Raw genomic sequence first — 24182 nt, 5'->3', positions numbered from 1 at the left:
TTCCTTTGTCCGACTGACTGGTTACTGTCAACTCGATATATATAGCTATTGACTCATCGCTGTATTGCGTGTGCAGAATTTTGCCAGAACTTCAAGGAAGAAACTGGGCGAATTGAGACAAGCTTGGACCCCATCCTCTCTCCTATTAAGGACGAAACCGCCATGAACGTGCTCTAACTAGAATCTCGTGTCGCTGGCGTCGTCGACTACCTTGCTCGGCTGAAAGTTGCGGTGTCGCGAATCGACACAGCACTCTGGCCAGGGGCGACGCTCCAAAATGACCTCGAGTCCCTGATGGCTCGACTCAATGAGGTCCCTGGTCGATTGCAGGAATGGAAGAAGTCTTCTGCTCGGTGCGGTGCTGACGTGGCTCTGTCTCTGGTTCGTGTCCACTACAAGGAAGCGTGAGAAGAGAAGCTAGCGGCGATCAAGGTTGCCAATACCAAAAAGCACGACTTCCAATCCTTCATGGAAACCTTCATTGCTGCTGCCACTCGGATTGCTAATGGAATCGACCTGGACAAGTTCGTCGAGCCTGCTAGCCCTCCTCCTGCGGAGTGATCAAACTTTATGTCTTGCCTTAAATTTGCCTCGGAATGCCGAGTGATTTTGTAACCGTTAAACTCCTTCGGGCTTGATGCCTGAGTACTTTAATCTGTGGTCTGGAACCTTAGGATTTATCTGAACCTGGTTTATCTCTGAATATGCTGGTGTTTGCCTTCGAGTGGAACTTGTTTCTTCACTCGGATTAGTCTTTGTATTTGTGATGCAGCTCCGCGGAGAAGGTGGCAGTCGACCTGCACCTCATCGTCCTTGCGGATCAGGACAGAGAGCACATTGTACTTATGGCGCAGCTCTGAGGAGAAGGATGCAGTCGACCTGCACCTCGTCGTCCTTGCGGATCGGGATAGAGCGCACATTGTACTTATGGCGCAGCTCTGAGGATAAGGACGCAGTCGACCTACACCTCGTCGTCCTTGCAGATCGGGATAGAGCGCACATTGTACTTATGGCGCAGCTCTGAGGAGAAGATCGGTCCTCACTCGGAACGTGTTTTATACTTAGGCGAGTACTGGACTGCGGCTAAGCCCCCGAGTGAGAGGCTTGCTCACCACTCGCTGGGATTTTTGAAACTTAGGCGAGTGCTGGACTGCAGCTAAGCCCCCGAGTGAGAGGCTTGCTCACCACTCGGTAGGATTTTTTTAAACTTAGGCGAGTACTGGACTGCAGCTAAGCCCCCGAGTGAGAGGCTTGCTCTCCACTCGGCAGGATTTTTTCAAACTTAGGCGAGTACTGGACTGCAGCTAAGCCCCCGAGTGAGAGGCTTGCTCACCACTTGGTGGGATTTTTGAAACTTAGGTGAGTACTGGACTGCAGCTAAGCCCCCGACTGAGAGGTTTGCTCACCACTCGGTAGGATTTTTTAAAATTAGGCAAGTACTGGACTGCAGCTAAGCCCCCGAGTGAGAGGTTTGCTCACCACTCGGTAGGATTTTTTAAACTTAGGCTAGTACTGGACTATAGCTAAGCCCCGAGTGAGAGGCTTGCTCATCACTCGGTAGGATTTTTCAAACTTAGGCGAGTACGGGACTACAGCTAAGCCCCCGAGTGAGAGGGTTGCTCTTCACTCGGTGGGATTTTTCCAAACTTAGGCGAAATGGGTTCGCAGCTAAGCCCCCGAGTGAGAGGGTTGCTCTTCACTCGGTGGGATTTTTCAAACTTAGGCGAGTACGGAACTGCAGCTAAGCCCCCGATTGAGAGGGTTGCTCTTCACTCGGTGGGATTTTTCAAACTTAGGCGAGTACGGGACTGAAGCTAAGCCCCCGAGTGAGAGGGTTGCTCTTCACTCGGTGGGATTTTCCAAACTTAGGCGAGTACCGGACTGCAGCTAAGCCGCCGAGTGAGAGGCTTGCTCACCACTCGGTATGATTTTTTAAACTTAGGCGAGTACTGGACTGCAGCTAAGCCCCCGAGTGAGAGTCTTGCTCACCACTCAGTGGGATTTTTTCAAACTTAGGCGAAACGGATTCGCAGCTAAGCCCCCGAGTGATAGGCTTGCTCTTCACTCGGTAGTATTTTTTTTGGAACTTAGGCAAAGCGGATTCGCAGCTAAGGTACCCACTGGGGGATTTAGAACATATAAAAAGGAACAACAGTCAATCGGGAGACTGTAAAAATGTGTCTTTGATAATCAAACTAGGAGGTATTTCTTATTACATCTCAACTGTCTGAATTCTTAAGTATAAAAGGGGCAGAGCAGCTCCGCATTCCAAGCGCGTGGCTCGTCTTTATTATGCTCGACATTGTAGAGGCGATACGCTCCGTTGTGGAGCACTTTGGTGATGATGAAGGGGCCTTCCCAAGCAGGAGCGAGCTTGTGAGGTCTCTGCTGATCCACTCGAAGAACCAAGTCTCCCTCTTGAAATGCTCGACCTCTCACGTTTCTGGCGTGGAATCGACGTAGGTCTTGCTGATAAATGGTCGACCGGATCAGAGCCATCTCTCTTTCCTCTTCCAGGAGATCAACTTCATCTTGTCGAGCCTGTTCTGCTTCATCTTCTGAGAAAAGTTCGACTCGTGGTGCATTGTGAAGCAAGTCACTCGGAAGCACAGCTTCAGCCCCATAGACTAAGAAGAATGGAGTTCGACCAGTCGACCGATTAGGAGTTGTCCTCAATCCCCAAAGCACTGGTGGAAGTTCATCGACCCAAGCGCCTGCTGCGTGCTTGAGGTCATGCATCAATCGGGATTTCAGTCCTTTGAGAATCAATCCGTTTGCTCTTTCAGCTTGCCCATTCGACTGGGGATGGGCGACTGAAGCATAGTCGACCTGAGTGCCTTGGGAAGCGCAAAAGGCTCTGAACTCATCAGAATCGAAGTTTGACCCATTATCTATGATGATGCTATGCGGAACACCATATCTGAATGTTAACTCTCTGATGAAGCTGACAGCAGTACTGGCTTCGAGGTTTTTGATAGGCTTGGCTTCAATCCATTTGGTGAACTTGTCGACTGCTACGAGCACATGGGTGAAACCACTCCTGCCAGTCCTCAGAGGTCCAACCATATCTAATCCCCAGACAGCAAAAGGCCAGACGAGTGGAATGGTCTTCAGGGCTGATGCAGGCTTGTGAGACATGTTGGAGTAGAACTGGCAACCTTCACATTTGTCGACTATGTCTTTTGCCATTTCATTCGCTCGTGGCCAATAAAACCCCGCTCGGTATGCTTTGGCCACAATAGTCCGAGAGGACGCATGGTGACCACAGGTCCCCGAGTAGATGTCATTCAGGATCACTCGACCTTCTTCCAGTGTTATGCACTTCTAAGCGACTTCGGTAACACTTTCTCTGTAAAGCTGTCCACCCATTATTGTGAAAGCTTTAGATCGACGGACAATCTGACAGGCCTCTTCTTCATCCTCTGGGAGCTCTTTCCTGAGAATATATGCAACGTACGGCACTGTCCAATCGGGAACGACAACCAAAACTTCCATGATCAAGTCGACCATGGCTGGGATTTCAACTTCAGTCGGATCAGTAGGGCTTTTAGGCTGTGGAGGCTCTTTCGTGAAGGGATCCTCTTGGACAGACGGCGTGTGAAGATGTTCCAAGAACACATTACTGGGAATAGGCTCACGCTTGGAACCTATCTTTGCCAAATCATCAGCTGCTTGATTTTTCAGTCGGGGTATATGGTGAAGCTCTAACCCCCAAACTTGTTTTCTAACTTTCTCACTGCATTACAATAGCCAGTCATAGCCGGGCTCCTAACATCCCACTCTTTCATTACTTGATTAACCACCAAATCTGAGTCGCCGTAGACCATTAGGTGACGGACGCCGAGTGAAATGGCCATACGCTACCCGTACAGAAGTGCTTCATATTCAGCTTCATTGTTGGAGGAACCAAAATGAATCTGAAGAACATAGCTGAGCATGTCTGCTCGGGGGGATACCAATACCACCCCAGCACCAGAACCATTCAGCATCTTGGATCCATCAAAGAACATGGTCCAATGCTCCGAGTGAATCTGAGTCAGTTGTTGCTGCTCAACCCACTCGGTGAGGAAATCTGCTATTTCTGGGGACTTGATAGCTTTCTTTGCCTCAAACTTGATATCCAATGGAAGGAGTTCAATCGCCCACTTTGCCACTCGACCAGTTGCATCTCTGTTGTTCAGAATTTCTGACAATGGTGCGTCGCTGACGACTGTAATGGAATGATCTGAGAAATAATGTGCAACCTTCTTCGTGGTCATGTAAATTCCATAAACAAGCTTCTGATAATGCGGATATCTCTGCTTGGACGGAGTCAAGACTTCAGAAATATAGTACACTGGGCGCTGAACTTTATAGGATTTTCCTTCTTCTTCCCGCTCGACCGTGAGTACTGTACTGACAACTTGTCCAGTGGCTGCAATATAAAGCAGTAAAGGCTCTTTGCTTATTGGGGCAGCGAGCACCGGCTGGGTGGAAAGCAGGGCTTTGAGCTCTGCAAACGTTGCGTCAGCTTCAGGAGTCCACTCGAACTTATCAGATTTCTTCATCAGTCGATAAAGAGGCAATGCCTTTTCACCGAGGCGAGAGATGCATCGACTCAAGGCGGCCAAACAACCGGTAAGCTTCTGAACGTCATGCATACGCACGGGGCGTTTCATCCGGAGTATGGCCCCAACTTTCTCTGGGTTCGCGTCGATCCCTCGTTCGGAAACGAGGAAACCGAGTAACTTTCCACCTGGAACTCCGAATGTGCACTTCGAGGGATTAAGCTTGATATCATACCTTCTCAGGTTGGCAAAGGTTTCAGCGAGGTCAGTCAGCAGGTCAGAACCTTTACACGACTTGACCACAATGTCATCCATATATGCTTCCACATTCTGACTGATTTGAGTGAGCAAGCACTTCTGAATCATCCTCATAAATGTGGCACCAGCGTTCCTGAGACCGAATGGCATGGTGACATAGCAAAAGCACCCGAATGGAGTGATGAAAGCTATTTTTATTTCATCGGGTCCATACAGTCAGATCTGATGATACCCGGAATATGCGTCCAGAAAAGACAAACGCTCACACCCCGCAGTTGAGTCGACGATTTGGTCGATGCGGGGGAGAGGGAAATGATTCGGGCAGGCCCGATTGATATGCTTGAAGTCAATACACATGCGAAGTGAGTCGTCCTTCTTGGGGACCATGACAATATTGGCGAGCCACTTGGAGTGGTAAATCTCTCGGATGAACTAAGCTGCCAGGAGCCGAGCCACTTCCTCGCCAATTGCCTTTCTCTTCTGTACGGCGGACCGTCGAAGATGCTCTTTGACTGGTTTCACTTTCGGGTCGACTCGTAAACGGTGCTCAGCCAGTCCCCTGGGTACACCCGGCATGTCAGAAGGTTTCCATGCAAAGATAACCCAGTTCTCATGGAGGAACTAGATGAGCACTTCTTCCTATTTGCTGTCGAGTGATGTTGAGATATGAGTAGGAGCAGCATTAGGATCGGTCGGATGAATATGAATCGACTTTGTTTCACCGGACGACTGAAATGCAGAATCTGTGGCAGGCTTCTTGGCTCGCAACAAATCACTCGGATCTGCATTCTTCTAATATTCTTGCATTTCAACTACTGCCATTTGTGCATCAGCAATTTTTGAACCCTTCTGGAGGCACTCTTCTGCCTTCTGCCGATTGCCAGTGACTGTGATCACTCCTCTGGGACCGGGCACCTTCAATTTGAGGTACACGTAACATGGTCGAGCCATAAAATGTGCATATGCAGGCCTACCCAAAATAGCATGATAAGCACTCTGGAAATCCACTACTTCAAATGTCAACTTTTCCTTACGGTAATTCTTTGAATCACCGAAAACCACGTCAAGAGCGATCTGGCCGAGTGATTCGGCTTTCTTTCCAGGGATAACGCCATGGAAACTCATGTTGCTTTCACTAAGCTTGGAGATCAGAATGCCCATCCCCTTCAAGGTTTCAGCGTAAAGGATATTCAGACCGCTACCACCATCCATCAACACTTTGGTCAGTCGAGTGCCACCAATAACTGGGTCGAATACCAACGCTTGCCTCCCTGGAGTGGCAACACGTGCAGGATGATCAGACTGGTCGAATGTGATAGCTGTTTGTAACCACTTTAGGTATGTTGCCGGAGCAACCATATTCACTTCTCTGTTTATCACTTTCAGTCGACTTTTGCTCTCAACATTAGCAAAAATCACCAGAGTGGAATTGACGTTGGGAAAACCATCATCACCTTCTTCCTTGTCCTCATCCTTGTCTGATTCCTTTTCCTTTTCGCTAGGCTGCTTCTCTCGAAATTGTTGGATCAGGAGTCGACACTATCGAGTGGTGTGTTTAGGATAAATCAGATTACCCTCTTCATCCTTCTTGGTGTGAATGTGACATGGCAAATCCAACACATCATTTCCTTCTTGATGTTTTACCTTCTTGGGGGTCTAGGGCCCCTTAGGTTTCCCTTTAAACTTTTCTTGAATCACTGCCGCAGTTTCACCAGGTCCTGCAGGCTCAACTTTTCGTTTCTGTTTCCGATTGGAATTGCCTCCACCGGTGTCCTGACCGACTAGTTTGCTCTTCCCACTGTGGAGTCGATCCTCTTCTTCTCCATTAGCATAATGAGTGGCTATTTCCATCATCCGAGTCAGAGACATATCTCCTGTCCGACCGAATTTCAGGTTAAGCTCTTGATATCGAACGCCTTCCTTGAAGGCACAAACTGCTTGATGCTGGGATCGATTTTCCACTGTGTGATGCAAAGTGGTCCACCTCTGAATGTAATCCCTCAGAGTCTCATTCAGTTTTTGCACGCAATGTTGCAATTCCGTCAATCCTGCTGGCCGTTTGCAAGTACCCTCAAAAGTTCTGACAAACACTCGGGCAAGCTCCTCCCAACAGAATATACTGCCTGGGGTTAATTGATTCATCCATGCTCTGGCCGAACCTTCCAGCATCAGAGGAAGATGCTTCATGGCCACCTCATCATTGCCGCCACCAATCTGCACAGCCACTCGGTAATCCTCAAGCCAAGTGTCAGGCTTGGACTCACCAGTGAACTTACTGACTCTAGTCGCCAGCCTGAAGTTGGGAGGAACCTCTGCAGCCCTAATGGCTCTGCTGAAACACTCTGGACCTGAAACATGAACTCTGCTACCAGTCGGGCGATCTCTATCAAGGCTCTCTCTGTGTGCTCTGTTCCTGTCGACCAGACCTTGAACGAGAATAGATATCTCATCAAAGCCTGGTTCCCTTGGGTCGACTGGTATTCTTCGCTCGCCACTGTGCGGGCGTCTGTCATCATATTGCCGAGGCACATATGATCCACTCCTCGGAGGAGGTGTGGGCACTCGACGACGGTCATCGCGGCCGAGTCGGTGATCATACTGCTCATGGTTCTGTCCCACGTATTGGTCTTGCTGTTGCCCACGTCCCTCACGCTGCGGGGGTGATCTTGGGCTGTGGGCTGACTGAACTGTATCTGCCATCACAGATCTGCTAGGAATCCTATTCCGCGAGTGAGATACTGCTGTGTTCTGCTCTCCTGCTGCCCGGAGTAAGGCCCGGATCTGCATCAAACCCCTGCCAGCCTCCGACTGGGAAGGCTGGATTGACTCTGCTATACGGGCCGCACTGAGGCGGGAAAAGTTGTCGATGTCGTCGACTGGACTTAGGGATCCGCTGCCGAACATGCTCGTCGACTGCATGCTGAAGGTTCTCCAGTTGAGTGCGCTCAGCCAAATTGGCAAGGCGCGCCTCCTCCAAAGCCCGAGCCTCAGAGGTTTCCCCAACGATGGGTGTGTGGAGCGCCTCCATGTTGCGGCTGTAGAGCTCCTCCCTCTGCTGCGAAGAAAGGGTTTCGGGGTGATACTCCTCGTGAACGCGCGACAGATCGCCGCCACCGTCACCGCCATCGTCGCGACGTAAACCAGGCGGACTGCGTGGCCCGTCGACCATCAAGACTTCAGCCGCAGGATCGCTGCTGTCGCACTCGGATGCGGTCTCGTCGGAGCCAGTCGAACAGGCCGTAGAGAGATTTGTCGGGCTCGATGGCCGCAACTTGTGGGGTGGCCGACTGTCGGGCCACTGCGTGTTTCACCCATCGCTGAAGCCACGACCGACCGGATCGCTTGCGTCGGCGAACAGCGGGGAGCAGGGACATCATGAGAGCCGACCGATACTGGGTCGACGGCTGCCGGAGAAGGACGCCACGAACGCACGCGCGAAAGTGCGTCACCCCGCGGACGGGGAGCGTCTCGACGTCGAGTGGAGCTTTTTGAAGCCAGGCGGAGTTGTCGGCGACGAAGACGAGCGCGCCGAGACGGATCTCGCGGCCCTCAGCCAATCCACCGCCGGAAACCATGATGATGGGAATCAGAAAAATCGCAACCTCGCCAAAAAGTCGCTAAGACACCTGCCCCACGGTGGGCGCCAACTGTCGTGGTTCTAAGACTGACAGTAGAATGGGGGGTAGGTATGAGGAGGCAAGATCCCAGCTATGGTGAAGTTGTACACACAAGGTTTACGAGTTCAGGCCCTTCACGGGGGAAGTAACAGCCCTTCGTCTCGGTGCTCAGGAGCTTGGTCGATTGGATTATGTGTGTGGAGTTACAGGGGGTGCGAACCCTTGTCCCTGAGGAGGGGGGAGGCTTATATAGAGTTCGCCAGACCCCTCCAGCCCTCAGTTACACAGGGTTTAAGGTACATAAAGATAGGGCATTACTGATAACGCCAGCAATAAAGATACATAAATGACCATTAAGTCTACAGAGTAACGCCTGACCGTTGCCATACAAAGTGGCTTTAGATCTTCTATCCATCGAGTGATTCTTGTTACGGTCGAGTGAGTACTTTCTAGTCGAATGAACTTGAGTCTTCTGAGTGGGATGTTTCTGGTCGAGTGGATGATGATATCCCTTGAATGCTTCTGACTTTAGAGTGATGTCCTTGGGGAGGGTGTCTAGGTCAGGCCTATGACCCTACCCTAGGTACATATCGTCATCAGCTGCCACTGCGATAGCATCCTCCTTGGGAGCTGTTATTGCCGCTTTCCCTAAAAATACTCGGGCCTCACACTCTCCCCTCAGCTTTCCGACCGATCATTGATCGGTTTGACGTTTACTTAGCAGGCTGGGCTGCCCTCTGGTTGTCTCGTGGGGGGGGGCGCCTTGTCCTACTCTCGGCAATATTGGATACCCTCCCAACCTATTTTATGCTTTGTTTCACCCTGCCTGCGAGTGTTCTTGAGGAGATTGACAAGCGTAGGAGGATTTTTTTGGGTCAAACGACGATTCTTTCTCGGGGCCCAAGTGCCTTGTTTCATGGGATCGAGCTTGTACACCTAGGTTAGCTAGTGGTCTTGGGGTTAAAAACTTGCGAGCTCAATTTTTTTGCCTTATGTTGATATTTGCATTCAAATTCTTGCACTCACCCCTCTTCCCTTGGAAGGATTGGATCCTCAACCACTCGCCATTGCATATAGGTCTAGGTAAAAATGTCTCCTTCCTTGGTAAAGCAATCTTTAAACACCTAAATGCTCTCCGTGAGATTTCACAAGTGACTATTGGAAATGTCTCCTCTACCTTCTTCTGATTAGATCGTTGGGTTCTCCAGAACCCCTCTGTATTGCTTTCCCTGCTCTATTTTCACACCACACCAAACCAAATGCTCTTGTAGACAATATCATGATTGATGGGGTTGATTTGGGCTCGCATAGCCGACTAACCTTAACGTCTTTCAATGAACTTGCTTCTTTCAGGCTTTTGTTGCAGGATGTGTCTTACAGGTGTTCCCGACACCAAGACATTGCTTAATGGCACCCCCTTCTCCACCAAAAGTGCTTATGATGCCCTTGCTTCATAGCTTGCTAACCTCATGCTTGCATACATTTGGGACTCGCAGGTCCCTAGCCGTGTGCGGGTCTTCGGATGGCCCTTCTACCTCGACAGGCTCAACACTAGGGCCAACTTACACCGTAAGACCATCATCGAGTCTTCATCCTGCAATAGATGTGCGGTTGCACCTGAAGACCGAGCTCACCTCTTCTTCAAATGTCCGGCCACCCGCAGCATTTGGGACGCCATTAGGCTCCACCCCTGTTCGTATGCCCTCGAGAATCTATGGTCGTCCTCTGGTCACGCAGGGCTTCTAGGGTCAGTGTGGCTTTCCATTTCTTCTCACCATCTGGAAAATTTGGGACGCGCGGAACGCAAAAACTTTTCGCCACATTGATGTCTCGCCCAATAATGTAATTAAGGGTATCATTGAGGACCTCACCATGTGGTCTCACCGCCTTAAGAAGGTGGAGGACAAGGTCCATGCCGGTTTGTGGCGGGACTTCTTTTCTTCTCGCCTTATCTAGTTTGTAAACTCTTTACAAAAATTAAAATATATTCAGGTGGGGAGCCCCCGGTCCTGGTGACATTTAAAAAAAACTATGTTGTAGCATAACCATATCTCCTAAAACTCTAAGCTCCCTAGAGAGGGAGGCTCCTGGTGAATCGCAGGGCTATGGGCTGTGTCCTCGGCCCTATGTTCCTATGGCGTTGTTTTCGCCCCTTGGGTCGGTTTGCATGTATTCGTGGCGGCTGGGGGTGTGCGTCCTATGCACGTGTTGATTCCTCGGTGCCTTTCTTGCTGGGCGTCCTGTTGGTTTGGGTGAGGGCGGTGGCGTACGACTAACGGCAACATCCTCTCTCCTTTGCCTCTCCATCCATCAGCTCCTCCCATCCCACTTCTTCCCTTCCCCTCACCCCAGCCGGCAACCCCTCCCATCCCTCCTCTCTCTCCTTTCCCTCTGATAGCCTATGTCGCCAGCCCTGTCCTCGTGCACCACGGGAATATGGTGGAGGAGGAGAACTGCGACGTGGTGGTCTTGTGTGCATGCTCCTGTTACGTTTGGTAGTGTGCTCGCTCCCGGGGATGACCTCGCACGCCACATGCGTTCAGGGAGCATGCCATGTTGCCATGGCCTCCACCCTGCTGGCCTCACTTTCAAGTGAATAAATCAAAGTCACTGCCCCTCTCTCGCGCGCTGGGGAAAACTGCATCGTGGGTTGCTTATTTGATGCGCCCGCTCGCGCGCGCTGGACAAGCCAATCGGACGTGCGAACCTCACCAACCGCCGGATCTGAAACCTCCAGGCGCCTCCGCCCGCACCTTCCCCCATTCGCTCCGGCGACCCGTCGGCGGTTCCCCTGCCTATCCCCAGCGTGCCACCGCTTCCCCTGCTTTTCCCGGTGGCCACCGCTCCTTCTCTCCTCGCCGTCGGCCCTCGAGCACACCGTTCCTCGGACGAACAGCGCCCGGCGACCGTTTGTAGCTGGACGCCCACAAGATGTTTGACAAAACACTTGCAAGGTATATATTGCTTCTAACTTTACATTTGTAGATGAATTTGGTGCATGTTGTTTGTAGTTTTAAATTAGTTTAAATTCAAGTTTGTAGATGAGTTCGTCCTATGATTCTTCCAATGAAGAATTTGATCTTCAAGAGGAGGAGGACATCGCAATGATCCTAGCTATGCACGTCAATAAAAAGCCGAAGCACAGTGGTTCAGTTTTCGGTCGTCAAAAATTGTGGAGGAAAATGATCGATGCCCACAACAGATTGATGAGGAACTATTTTGTGGAGAACCCCACATACCCCGAGTCCTACTTTCAACGCCGTTTTAGGATGAGCATCGAGTTGTGGGCATAGCACCTTTCAAAAGGTGACCGCCACTTTTGCGTATGTTGGCATACGGTATTCCGGCAGATCTAGTTGATGACCACTTGGCCATGGTGAAAGTCAAGCCATCATGTGTGTCAGGCGCTTCGTAGTTGGAATTGTGCAAGTGTTTGGTCCGGAATATTTGAGAGCTCCCAATGCCGAGGACACCGCAAGACTTTTGGAGATGAACAAAGCTCGCGGGTTCTCAGGTATGCTTAGCTCAATAGATTGCATGCATTGGAGTTGGATGAACTTTCCTAAGGCATGGCATGGACAATTCCACGGCCAAAAAAATGGTTCCAATATAATCCTTGAAGTGGTGGCCGATCATGAGACTTGGATTTGGCATGCTTTTTTCGGAATGTCTGGATCTTGCAATGACATGAATGTTCTTCAACGGTCACCACTCATGAATAGGATTGCAAATGGTGAAACTCCACCGGTGGAGTTTGTAGCAAATGGGCATACATACAACTATGACTTCTATCTTGCGGATGGCATCTTCCCAAGGTGGCAAACATTTGTGAAGCCGTTGATGGCACCGCAAGGTAAGAAAAATCTTGATTTCCACAATACTCAGGCGGCGGCTAGGAAATATGTGAAGAGAGCTTTTGGAATTTTGCAAGCCAATTTGCTATTGTGAGAGGACCAGCTAGATTTTGGGATCAAAATATCCTTTGGTACATCATGAACGCTTGTGTGATCATGCATAATATGATCATCGAGAATGAGCGTGGGCAAGATTTAAACTATTCTCAGTATGAGTAGATGGGACATCCCGTGCGAGTGTGGAGGAGGGCAGTGAGGGTGGCCCGCTTTGTTCTCTCTTATCATGCCATTCGACGTGCCGAAACGCATGATGACCTTCAAAAGGATCTGATCGAGGAATGATGGTCATAGAATGGACGACAAAACTAGTTTGATGTTATATGTTTGTTGTATTGTTGACTATTTATTGTATTGTAGATAAACTATTTGTTTGAGTTGTAATAATAATTGAACTATTTATTGTTGATTTATTTTGTGTGTGTTTGATCTTCTTCGTTCTATGTTGAGTGAAAAATATTGTTTGTGTGGGGCGCGCGCACTGTAATTTAGCGTGCCTGCTGGAGTCCTACCTGCGGCGCGAATTATATAGCGCTTCTGGTAAAGCAAAACACCAGCCCCGCGCACTAAAACGCTATTCCGGCGCTGTAAAAAAATTTAGCTCGCCGCGCAACCGCGCGTGGAGTAAGTTATATGGTGGCGAGGTCGGGCATGGCGCGGCGGCGAGGATGACCAAGGCCGCCGTCGATGGAGCCAGCCATGGCACATGGCAAGGACGGAGGTCGAGGATGAGCGAAAGGGCGCGCCAGATCAAGGCAATGGACAAACTCCACGGCCGCTCATCGATGCATCGACTTGAGCAAGCATCCGGAGTGGGCGGTAGCCAGTGCACGTGGTGGCCGGCTAGAGGAGGCCTGCGGCAGCCTGGGCGTTTTCCTGCGTTGACACCCAGTATCGTCCGCGGCGACAACTAGGGTGCTCAGCCGTGGTGGAGTCAGGTATGCTGCGCCGATTAGGTGTGGTAGCCGACCGATTTGGGGGCGCGGCGGCCGTCCGACATGCTGTGCGTGCGTGATGTGCGTGTTGGCTGCTAGAGGGCTGGGCGTGCATGTTCTTAGCCGGTGTGCTATGCGTGTGTCGGTGTGTGTGGCTCGCCGGCCTACTGTGCTTGCATGCATGCCTGCCTGCCTCCTTTCACCTCTGCTTGCGTGTGCGTGTTTGATATGTAGAAGCATTTACAACTTCCTTTTGCCATCATATATTGCTCTTCAATATTGTAAGATGGTAATTTTGTTCACACTTCTGTTAACATGGAACAATTATCTGATAATTTTAACCGCTTAAACAATTTGGAGTTTAATGGTCCAAAAGAAGGATCTCAAGCTACCGTACTTACAAAAAAAGGACATGTGAGGTGGCGTATGAGTATGTGGTTTTGCAGCTACCGGAGTAAGCACCATAAGCTTCCGTTCGTCAAATCTTGATGACAAAATAGCTTTCAGCTTACATACTACTGATACTGAAATTCAATTACTTTGTCTGCAAAGCAAAAGTGAAGATCTAAATAACCAAATGTCCAAACAACTTCATAGTGTCCATGATTAGATGTCCACTACACTTGCCAAAGACAATTTTACGCTTCATTGTGGGTACTCCTCCGTTCATTTTTATAAGTCGTTTTAGACAACTCAAAATAAGCTGGTTTGCACATTGTCTGAAAGTCTTCAAGGTCTTATAAAAGTGAACAGAGGGAGTACTTGATTCCGTAAATCATCATTTAGCATTCACGTCCAATCGCGATCCTTCTATTAGTCTCCTAAAACACTAAGTTCCCTTGAAAGGGAGCCGCCTGGTTGATGGTGGGCTCAATGCGCACGTGTGTGTTTGGAGTGTTGGTTTTCATTCTTGGGTCCATTCACATGTACACGTGGCAACTGGGTAGGCATTGTTGTGCAAGTGTGACGGCAGCATTGTCCTGCATCGTCACAACGAAGCACATAGTCAAACTCAATGAGACCAGGCCTAGCACCACGCAAATAAAGGCCAAGCGAACCAACCAATCATACCACTCCAAGAAAAAAAATGCACACCCGACAGAAAAACCGTGCTGCAAGGCGCACGTATTGCTCTACTGAATCATTTATAGTGGTGTAACATAGCCATTCATGGACACGTGTGGCAACTTTCTTGGCAAATCTTCCTATGAAACATGATAACCCTTCTAGCATGACAATTTCTGAACATGGGGCAATTTTTTCCTTTAAAACATGCAATTCTTTCAGCTATCTCCTAAAACACTAAGCTCCCTTGAAAGGGAGCCTCCTGATTGATGGTGGGCTCAACGCGCACATGTGTGTTTGGAGTGCTGGTTTTCATTCTTGGGTCCATTCACATGTACACGTGGCAACTGGGTAGGCATTGTTGTGCAAGTGTGACGGCAGCATTGTCCTGCATCGTCACAACGAAGCACATAATCGAACTCAATGAGACCAGGCCTAGAACCACGCAAATAAAGGCCAAGCGAACCAACCAATCATACCACTCCAATAAAAAAATGCACACCCGACAGAAAAACCCCGCAGCAAGGCGCGCGTATTGCTCTAGTGAATCATTTATAGTGGTGTAACATAGCCATTCATGGACACGTGCGGCAACTTTCTTGGCAAATCTTCTAGCATGACAATTTCTGAACATGGGGCAATTTTTTCCTTTAAAACATGCAATTCCTTCAGCTATCTCCTAAAACACTAAGCTCCCTTGAAAGGGAGCCTCCTGGTTGATGGTGGGCTCAATGCGCACGTGTGTGTTTGGAGTGCTGGTTTTCATTCTTGGGTCCATTCACATGTACACGTGGCAACTGGGTAGGCATTGTTGTGCAAGTGTGACGGCAGCATTGTCCTGCATCGTCACAACGAAGCACATAATCGAACTCAATGAGACCAGGCCTAGCACCACGCAAATAAAGGCCAAGCGAACCAACCAATCATACCACTCCAAGAAAAAAATGCACACCCGACAGAAAAACCGCGCAGCATGGCGCGCGTATAGCTCTAGTGAATCATTTATAGTGGTGTAACATAGCCATTCATGAACACGTGTGGCAACTTTCTTGCAAATCTTCCTCTGTAACATGATAACCCTTCTAGCATGACAATTTCTGAACATGGGGCAATTTTTTCCTTTAAAACATGCAATTCTTTCAGCTATCTCCTAAAACACTAAGCTCTCTTGAAAGGGAGCCTCCTGGTTGATGGTGGGCTCAACGCGCACGTGTGTGTTTGGAGTGCTGGTTTTCATTCTTGGGTCCATTCACATGTACACGTGGCAACTGGGTAGGCATTGTTGTGCAAGTGTGACGGCAGCATTGTCCTGCATCGTCACAACCAAGCACATAATCGAACTCAATGAGACCAGGCCTAGCACCACGCAAATAAAGTCAAGCGAACCAACCAATCATACCACTCCAAGAAAAAAATGCACACCCGACAGAAAAACCGCGCGGCAAGGCGCGCGTATTGCTCTAGTGAATCATTTGTAGTGGTGTAACATAGCCATTCATGGACAGTGTGGCAACTTTCTTGGCAAATCTTCTAGCATGACAATTTCTGAACATGGGGCAATTTTTTCCTTTAAAACATGCAATTTTTTCAGCTATCTCCTAAAACACTAAGCTCCCTTGAAAGGGAGCCTCCTGGTTGATGGTGGGCTCAACGCGCACGTGTGTGTTTGGAGTGCTGGTTTTCATTCTTGGGTCCATTCACATGTACATGTGGCAACTGGGTATGCATTGTTGTGCAAGTGTGACGGCAGCATTGTCCTGCATCGTCACAACGAAGCACATAATCGAACTTAATGAGACCAGACCTAGCACTACGCAAATAAAGGCCAAACGAACCAACCAATCATACCACTCCAAGAAAAAAATGCACACCCGACAGAAAAACCGCGCGGCAAGGCGCGCGTATTGCTCTAGTGAATCATTTATAGTGGTGTAATATAGCCATTCATGGACACGTGTGGCAACTTTCTTGGCAAATCTTCCTTTGTAACATGATAACCCTTCTAGCATGACAATTTCCGGGGCAATTTTTTCCTTTAAAACATCCAATTCTTTCAGCTATCAGATGACAACTCCAGCATGGCAATCCACTCTGCCACGCCTTTGGTATATCTTGGATCCTATGATTTGTATATTAAACTCAGATGCCAATTAGTTGTCCTAGGCAACAACGATCCTTTGCTTTTGGCATAAATTTCCGCTGGCTTTGTTGTACACTAAATCATTATAACTTTCTGGGTTGCACAGGGCAACACGTGTTAGAGTTTTGGTTAGGTAAGCAGGAGACGGAGAATAGACAGCGACCTGAGGCGTAGAATGGAGGACCTAGGATCATGCTTAACCATTTGTATGTTCTGTAACGATCAGGTTTTTTTCTTCTTTTTGCGGGGTTAAAGGGATTTCATTGCTCAAACTGGAGGAAGCTCCTTGTTAGCCAAACAAGCGTGGCGCCTGCTTGATAATCCTGATTCCCTATGTGCCACCATTTTGAGAGCTAAATATTTTCCGAATGGAGACTTAATGAATGCGAGTCTGAAAAAAGGATCTTCTTTCACTTGGCAAAGCATTATGGCCGGAGTGGAATCTCTCAAAAAGGTTATATCTGGAGAGTTGATAATGGTCAGAATATTGATATTTGGAGAGATGCATGGATCCCGAATGGGGCCAATAGAAAAATTATCACTCCTAGAAAAGGGCAGCTCCTAACAAAAGTTGCTGATCTTATAGATCCAATCAACAATTGCTGGGATGAAGATTTGGTAAGACAAATGTTGTGGCCAATTGATGTCCAGAGGGTGCTTACGATCCCCCTCCCCACGTATAACATGTCGGATTTTATAGCTTGGAGTTTTACAAAGAATGGACTGTTCACGGTTCGTTTTGCTTATCTGGAGGAATGGAAAACGCAACATGGGAGGAAATTGCAATAATCAGATGGCATAGGAGGAACAAGTGTCAATACTATTTGGAGCAAGATTTGGAAATTATCTTGTCCAGCAAAAGTGAAGATATTTATTTGGCGTACCTTACATGGAACCCATGTCGTGTTACACTTGCTAATAGACATACGAAAGTTTCGCCCACCTTCCCATCATGTTTGAACGGGCATGAAGATACTAAACACTTATTATTTTTGTGTCAAAAGGCAAAAGAGGTGTGGGAGAAACTGGGATTGCACGAAGCCATTAAAAAAGCTTGCGCTGTCGATCGTGCGGGAGAGGCAGTACTCGAATTTCTACTTCTTATGCCAGAACACGAGCTATCTACAGTGGGCATACAGAATGTTCGCGAACTAATCGCTATAACAACCTGGTATTTATGGTGGGAAAGACGTTCGCTAGTCCATCATGGGAAGACCCAAGATGCATACCAAATTTCGATGGAAGTCCGTGCTATAACAACAAACTATGTTATTGCCCAATCCTCCAAGGCAACAAATAGAATAAAGGGATGGACGAGACCCCCTCTAGGTTTTGTGAAATTAAATGTCGATGCTTCTTTCGATCAAGACATGCTTAGAGGCACAGCGGGAGCTGTACTTAGAGATGATAAAGGAAGATTTATTGTTGGAGGGAATTGGAAGATGGATTGGTGTGCAGATGTCTTAACAGCGAAAGCCATGGCACTACGTTTTGGCTTATTACTTGCACAAAAGGCGGGAAGCAACCGACTTGTTGTTAACTCCGACAATATGGAAGTAATTGACACGATGAAGAATGGAGGACATACAGCGGGAGCGGCGGCGGCTGTGTTTGATGATTGTTATTTTATGGCTTGTGAGTTTTCGTTAGTTAGATTTGAACATTGTAATAGGAAGGCAAATAAAGCAGCTCATAAAATTGCTAGAGTAGCTAAATTTTCTGAGACAAGGGATTGGTTTGAGGAACCTTTGAACGATATTGTAAATTTTCTTATAGACGATGTAACCATTATTATTAATAAATAAAGAGGATGTTTTACTTTCAAAAAAAAACTGGAGGAAGCTCCTCCAAACAAAGTTGGGGTACATTAGCAGGGCCAGATTTTAGCCAAACTGCCGTCCTAGCTTCTACACGACCAAAAGTCGTCAACCTATGACTGGCAGTATTTTGACACCTACTAATATGAGCAATGAAACAATCCCTATCACCAAGAAGTGACTTCACTTATCATCATCGCATGCAGCGACCTATCCTTCATTGGTGCCCGAATCGAGCACGGCAACCAGACAATCCATCTCAACATCCACAGAAAGTGGCGACCATTGCATAGCAAAGTTCAAACCCTCCAAACAGGCTGCAAGTTCAGCTTGCAAAGGATTTGCTCAGTTAACCAGGCTTCTGCAAGCCGAGAAAATGATGGCACCGTTGCCATCGCGCAGTACCATGCCTGCACCTGCCTCTCCAGAAGCTTCATAGTAAGATCCATCAACATTTAATTTTACACGACCATGGACTGGAGATTGCCATTTGATCGGGAGAGACTGAGTGCTCTCTGCATGTGATAGCAGCGGCAGCCGGCCTCCATCATCAATCACCGTAGGATACCTCTTGATAGGGCGATTCATAGCTGCGATTCATAGCTGTAACGATCAGGGTTTAACCATTGATTTAGATGAGACTCACACACATGGGCAAAATGACAAAACGCTTGACCCTTTGCTTAGATAACATATTACACAGATGAAACCTCAATATTATCAGAGATTACTCGGATGAATCCACAGACTACCCAGTCATAAATAGTACTCTTGCCACAAGCCAAATACCGAGTAGTTAAACATATAAGACATCCGCACCAGCTTAAAATTAACGCACATAACAGCGAGGCTAACCAAACGCCATTTCCTTGGGCGCCTTAGTCTTTGTTTGTACCAACCGCATTGACATCTGAATCAAGCGAATCAAGCACCTCACGTACCGCCGCCTCCGCCTCCGCCTCCGCCGTCGCCTCACGGGCAGCTAAGTCTGAATGGAGCAAATGGGCAACCGCACCAGTCAAACCACCCATGAAGCCAATGGTAACCAAAGTCTGCTTCATTTCGCCTGCCCTAACGGCCCTCTCGAGGGCCTTCATCTCCTGGCTAATAATGAGAATGAACAAATAAACTCAAATAGACGCACGAGAAAAGGCAATGGAAGTTGGTTCAGCTTTAGTGCCTTACAGGGTGAGCGGATCAACATTCAGGCCCTCCAAAGGGTGCTTAGCCTACACATGCATTGCATAAATTGTCAGATATGACAGTGATTCCAAAACAACAACAACAACAACAACAAAGCCTTTAGTCCCAAACAAGTTGGGGTAGGCTAGAGGTGAAACCCATAAGATCTCGCAACTAACTCATGGCTCTGGCACATGGATAGCAAGCTTCCATGCACCCCTGTCCATAGGCTAGAGGTGAAACCCATATGACAGTGATTCCAAAAGAATTAACTAATTCAAATCATGATTGGACTAGCCTCAAAAACAAGTACTCAACAAAATAGTGAATGATTGCAATGCTTTGTCCAAAACAAGATATGGTAATTAGAGCATGTTTGGATGGGTTAAAGAAGATTCAAGATTTACACTAAATTTTACCAGGAAATGCAGCAGCCAACCATTTTTTTAGCTTTCATGTATGTATAACCACTGTGCAAGGGTAGTGGCATATGTGGTCACCATGCAGTTGCCCACTAAAAACTAGACTAGTTATAGTGCTCATCCCAGACTCCAACTGGATTTCGGCAGGCAAACAGAGGAACAAGTAGATCTGCTTCTGCAGCCCCTAAGGTGACCTATCAATTCATCCAGCTATGCCATCAGAGTCAAGACCTTTAGAGAGCTTGGGACCCTTGGCCTATCAAAGATGGCAGTGATTCCAAAAGAAAGTAGTTAATTGGAATCATGATCGGACAAGCCTCAAAAAAATAAGCAGTACTCCCTCTGTAAAGAAATATAAGAGCATTTAGATCACTAAAGTAGTGATCTAAACGCTCTTATATTTCTTTACGGAGGGAGTACAAGATAGTGAACGATTGCAATGCTTTGTCCAAAAGCAGATATGGTAATTAGAGCATGTTTGGATGGGTTAAAAAAGATTCAAGTTTTCCACAAAATGTTACCAAGAAATACGGGCATGTGTCTAGCCAACCTTCTTTTTTAGCTTCAATGTATGTATAACCACTGGTTAAGGGCAGCAACATATGTGGTGACCTGGCAGTTGCCCACTAAAAAACTAGAATAGTTATGGTGTTCATCCCAGACTACAACTGGATCTCTACGTGACAAGCAACAAGTTCAAACAAAGGAATAAATAGATCTGCTTCTGCAGCCCCTAAGGCAACCTATCGATTCATCCAGCTATGCCATCAAAGTCAAGACCTTTAGAGAGCTTGAAACCCTTGGCCTATCAAAGATGGCAGTGATTCCAAAAGAAAGTAATTAATTGGAATCATGATCGGACAAGCCTCAAAAAAATAAGCAGTACTCCCTCTGTAAACTAATATAAGTGCGTTTAGATCACTAAAGTAATGATCTAAACGCTCTTATATTAGTTTACGGAGGGAGTACAAGATAGTGAATGATTGCAGTGCTTTGTCCAAAAGCAGATATGGTAACTAGAGCATGTTTGGATGGGTTAAAAAAGATTCAAGTTTGCCACAAAATTTTACCAAGAAATGGGGGCATGTGTCTAGCCAACCTTCTTTTTTAGCTTCAATGTATGTATAACCACTGGGTAAGGGCAGCAACATATGTGGTGACCTGGCAGTTGCCCACTAAAAAACTAGTGTAGAATAGTTATGGTGTTCATCCCAGACTCCAACAGGATCTCTACGTGCGGGCAAACAGAGGAATAAATAGATCTGCTTCTGCAGCCCCTAAGGCCACCTATCGATTCATCCATCTACGCCATCCAAGTCGCAATCCATACGGCAACGGGCGGCAAATTCATCGAGTATAGCCCATCCAAATCGAGAATCGTTCCAGGAACATGCGACAAGCTCGCGTGTCCCCATAAAAATCTCAAATTTCTACGATAAGGAAGAAGGCGGCATGGCGAATCGATCGATATCCCCATCCAAATCTCAATCCCTAAGATAACGTGCGATAAATTCGCGGATGGCCGGCAAAGATGAGGAATCGCTTAACGCAGCATGGGATTTCGTCCGATTGGAGTCAAATCAAAGGACAGAGATTGCGGTAGGAGGGATGGGGAGCGAACCTGAGGACGGCAGACCGCCCAGGCCTGCTTGAGAGAGGCGACGGGGGCCTTCAGCTTCGCGGCAACGGTGCGCAGCGCCATAGCTACCAACAGACCAGAAGATGGCTTCGAGGACGACGAAGAGGAAGACGACGGCGGCTAGGGTTTCCTTCTGCTCGTCCGGGCCTCGGGATCCCCTTCTTAAACAACTGGACCGCCTCGGTCTCCAACGGGGCCCGCCAGATTGCTGGGCTGGGCTCGGCCTCGGCCTCTTCTCGTCTTGTCCAGATTCTAATCTAAAAACAAAACAAATATTCTCCTCTTGTCCCACAGCTTCTAGGTCCACAGAAAACATTCCACACAAAAAATACTCCCTCCATCCAAAAAAACTAGATATATTCATTTGAGAGACAAATTTAGGAAAAAAAAATTCAAACGGAGGGAGTGAAAATAAGGAAGGTCCACAAAACACAAATCTTGTTTTTTGGGGGTTACCAAAGTTCCGTTGTCCACCCTATTTTTCCTCCTCCGTTTTGGTTTTTCATTTATTATCGGAGTTATTCTTCTTCTTTTTTCTAAAAAAAATAACACCAACTCAACTGGCTCACATCTTATTGAATTTAGCAAATAAATTCATGCTTTATTTGCTATAAGTCAATATGTATATTTTTTTGTTGTTGACGGCTGTTTGCATTTGATTTGACTCATCACATGCAAGTTTTCCACATTTTCTTTGCACACGACGTGTTAGAGTTTGTACAAGTTGATCTATCAATATAAAGAGATGCCAGCCGGTTGGGGCTAACCACGGCAAATAATTCTTTTTGATTTGGTATACAGAGCGGGTCGATCCGACCTAGGGTTCTGCTCGCACACGCGCTTCCGCCGCCGCCATCTCTTTTCCCGCTGCCGCCGCCGCCGCACTCCGACGTGATGGCCTCCACCGCCGCGTTGCAGCTTTCCATCTCCTCTTCGAGCACCTCGTCCCAGTCCTCCACACCATCCATCCCCACCGGCACCATCATCTCCGCCCCTACCGGCCAGAACCTCAACACCATCACGGTGCGTCTAGATCGCACCAATTTTCTTCTCTGGAAGATGCAGGTCGTCCCCAACATCGCCGGCCAGGGCTGGTACGGCTTCCTGGACGGCTCCTACGGAGCGCCTCCGGCCACGATCACCGAAGGAGACGGTGCCAAGGCCGTGACCAAGCCCAATCCGGAGTACGCCTTGCGGTTCTACACGGATCAGCGTGTTCTCAGCATCCTCGTCGGCTCCATGACGGAGGAGATCCTCGGCCATGTCATCGGCCGCACCACCGCGCCCTCTGTGTGGGCGTGCCTCGAGTCCATGTTCTCGGCACAGAACAGGGCCGGGGTGCACCAGATGCGGCATCAACTCTCGACGCTGAAGAAGAACGAGCTCGCCGCCGCCGCCTACTTTCACAAGATGAAGGGTTTCGCAGACGCCATGGCCCAGGTGGGGTCGCCTCTCTCCGATGCTGAGGTGATCGACTACATCGTCGTCAGTCTCGGGCCTCAGTACGAGTCCCTCCAGCACTCTCTCACGGTGTTGGCAGCCGCCGGCGCTGACAACCTCAGCCTGTCGGACTTCTATTCCATGCTCCTCTCCTATGAATCCCTCAAGGAGCAGAACGCCTTCGCCCCCGAGTTCTCCACCTCCGCTAACGCCGTGGCGCGGCAAGGCGACGGCCGTGGAGGGGGGCGCACCTTCGCCGACACCACCAACGACGGCCGCTCCGGGGGTCGTCCTACTGGCTTGCAAGGAGGCGGCCAGCAGGCCTCCCGCGGTAACAACCGCTCCAACCAAGGGGGTGGTGGTGGTGGCAACGGCGGAGGAGGACAGGGCAACGGCGGTGGCAGGCGCAACAACTGGCGCGAGCGCCCCCGCTGTCAAGTTTGCCGGTACTGGGGGCATGAGGTTCTCCAGTGCAAACAACGCTACAACCATGCGTTTCCAGTACGACGAAAATCGTGCTAGAAATTCTACCTCTTACCAACCTGCCCCCAGTCAATCTTGGCTCTTCGACACCGGCGCCACGGATCATCTCACCAACGACATGAGCCGGATGAACATCTAGGAGCGCTACAACGGCACGGATCAAGTGAAGTCGCCAACGGTGTAGGTTTGTCTATTACACATGTTGGCCACTCTCGCTTACCTGGTTCATCCGCCCCAATTGAACTCAAAAATATTCTTTTTGTTCCTGACCTTAGCACTAATTTGCTCTCCGTCTATCGTCTTGTTTCTGACAATAAGATCTTTGTTGAATTTCATAAATTCCTTTTCTATGTCAATGACAAGCTCAGGAAGAACATCCTTCTTCGCGGTAGGAGTCGTGGCGGCCTCTACCCTCTTCAGTTCAGTCGCACCGTCAGTTCTGGACGTCATGCGTCTTCCGGCGTTAGGCTGACTACCGAGCAGTGGCATCGGCGTCTTGGTCGTCCTTCGAATAAAATAGTTCATACCATTGTTAGCTTAAATAAATTGTTGTGCTCTACAAACATTGAGTCTTCTCTGTGTGATGCTTGTCGGCGTGCTAAGAGTCACCAGTTACCATATCATTATTCTACTCGTGTGTTCTACATCACCACTTGAGCTTATTCATACCGATGTTTGGGGGCCTGCTTTGCCATCTTCCGGGGGTTTTAAGTACTATGTCAGCTG

At 48.4% G+C, this 24182-nt stretch overlaps 1 protein-coding gene across 1 annotated transcript; it reads right to left on the bottom strand.

The window, feature by feature from the left end:
* Nucleotides 1-18950: 18950 nt before the first annotated feature.
* LOC109776732 (uncharacterized) lies at nucleotides 18951-21690 on the bottom strand. The gene is made up of 3 exons (XM_020335398.3): nucleotides 21516-21690; nucleotides 19476-19519; nucleotides 18951-19394 (listed from the first exon to the last, which is right to left on the bottom strand). The coding sequence occupies exons 1-3, from the start codon at nucleotides 21594-21596 to the stop codon at nucleotides 19169-19171; spliced, it is 351 nt and encodes a 116-aa protein (XP_020190987.1). The 5' UTR covers nucleotides 21597-21690; the 3' UTR covers nucleotides 18951-19168.
* Between the last annotated feature and the right edge of the window lie 2492 nt (nucleotides 21691-24182).

The sequence above is a fragment of the Aegilops tauschii genome, chromosome 3, assembly GCF_002575655.3.
Source record: "Aegilops tauschii subsp. strangulata cultivar AL8/78 chromosome 3, Aet v6.0, whole genome shotgun sequence".
In the NCBI taxonomy this organism is placed as follows: domain Eukaryota; kingdom Viridiplantae; phylum Streptophyta; class Magnoliopsida; order Poales; family Poaceae; genus Aegilops; species Aegilops tauschii.
Note: the sequence above shows the minus strand (reverse complement) of the source record. Positions and strands in the feature narration are given on the sequence as shown.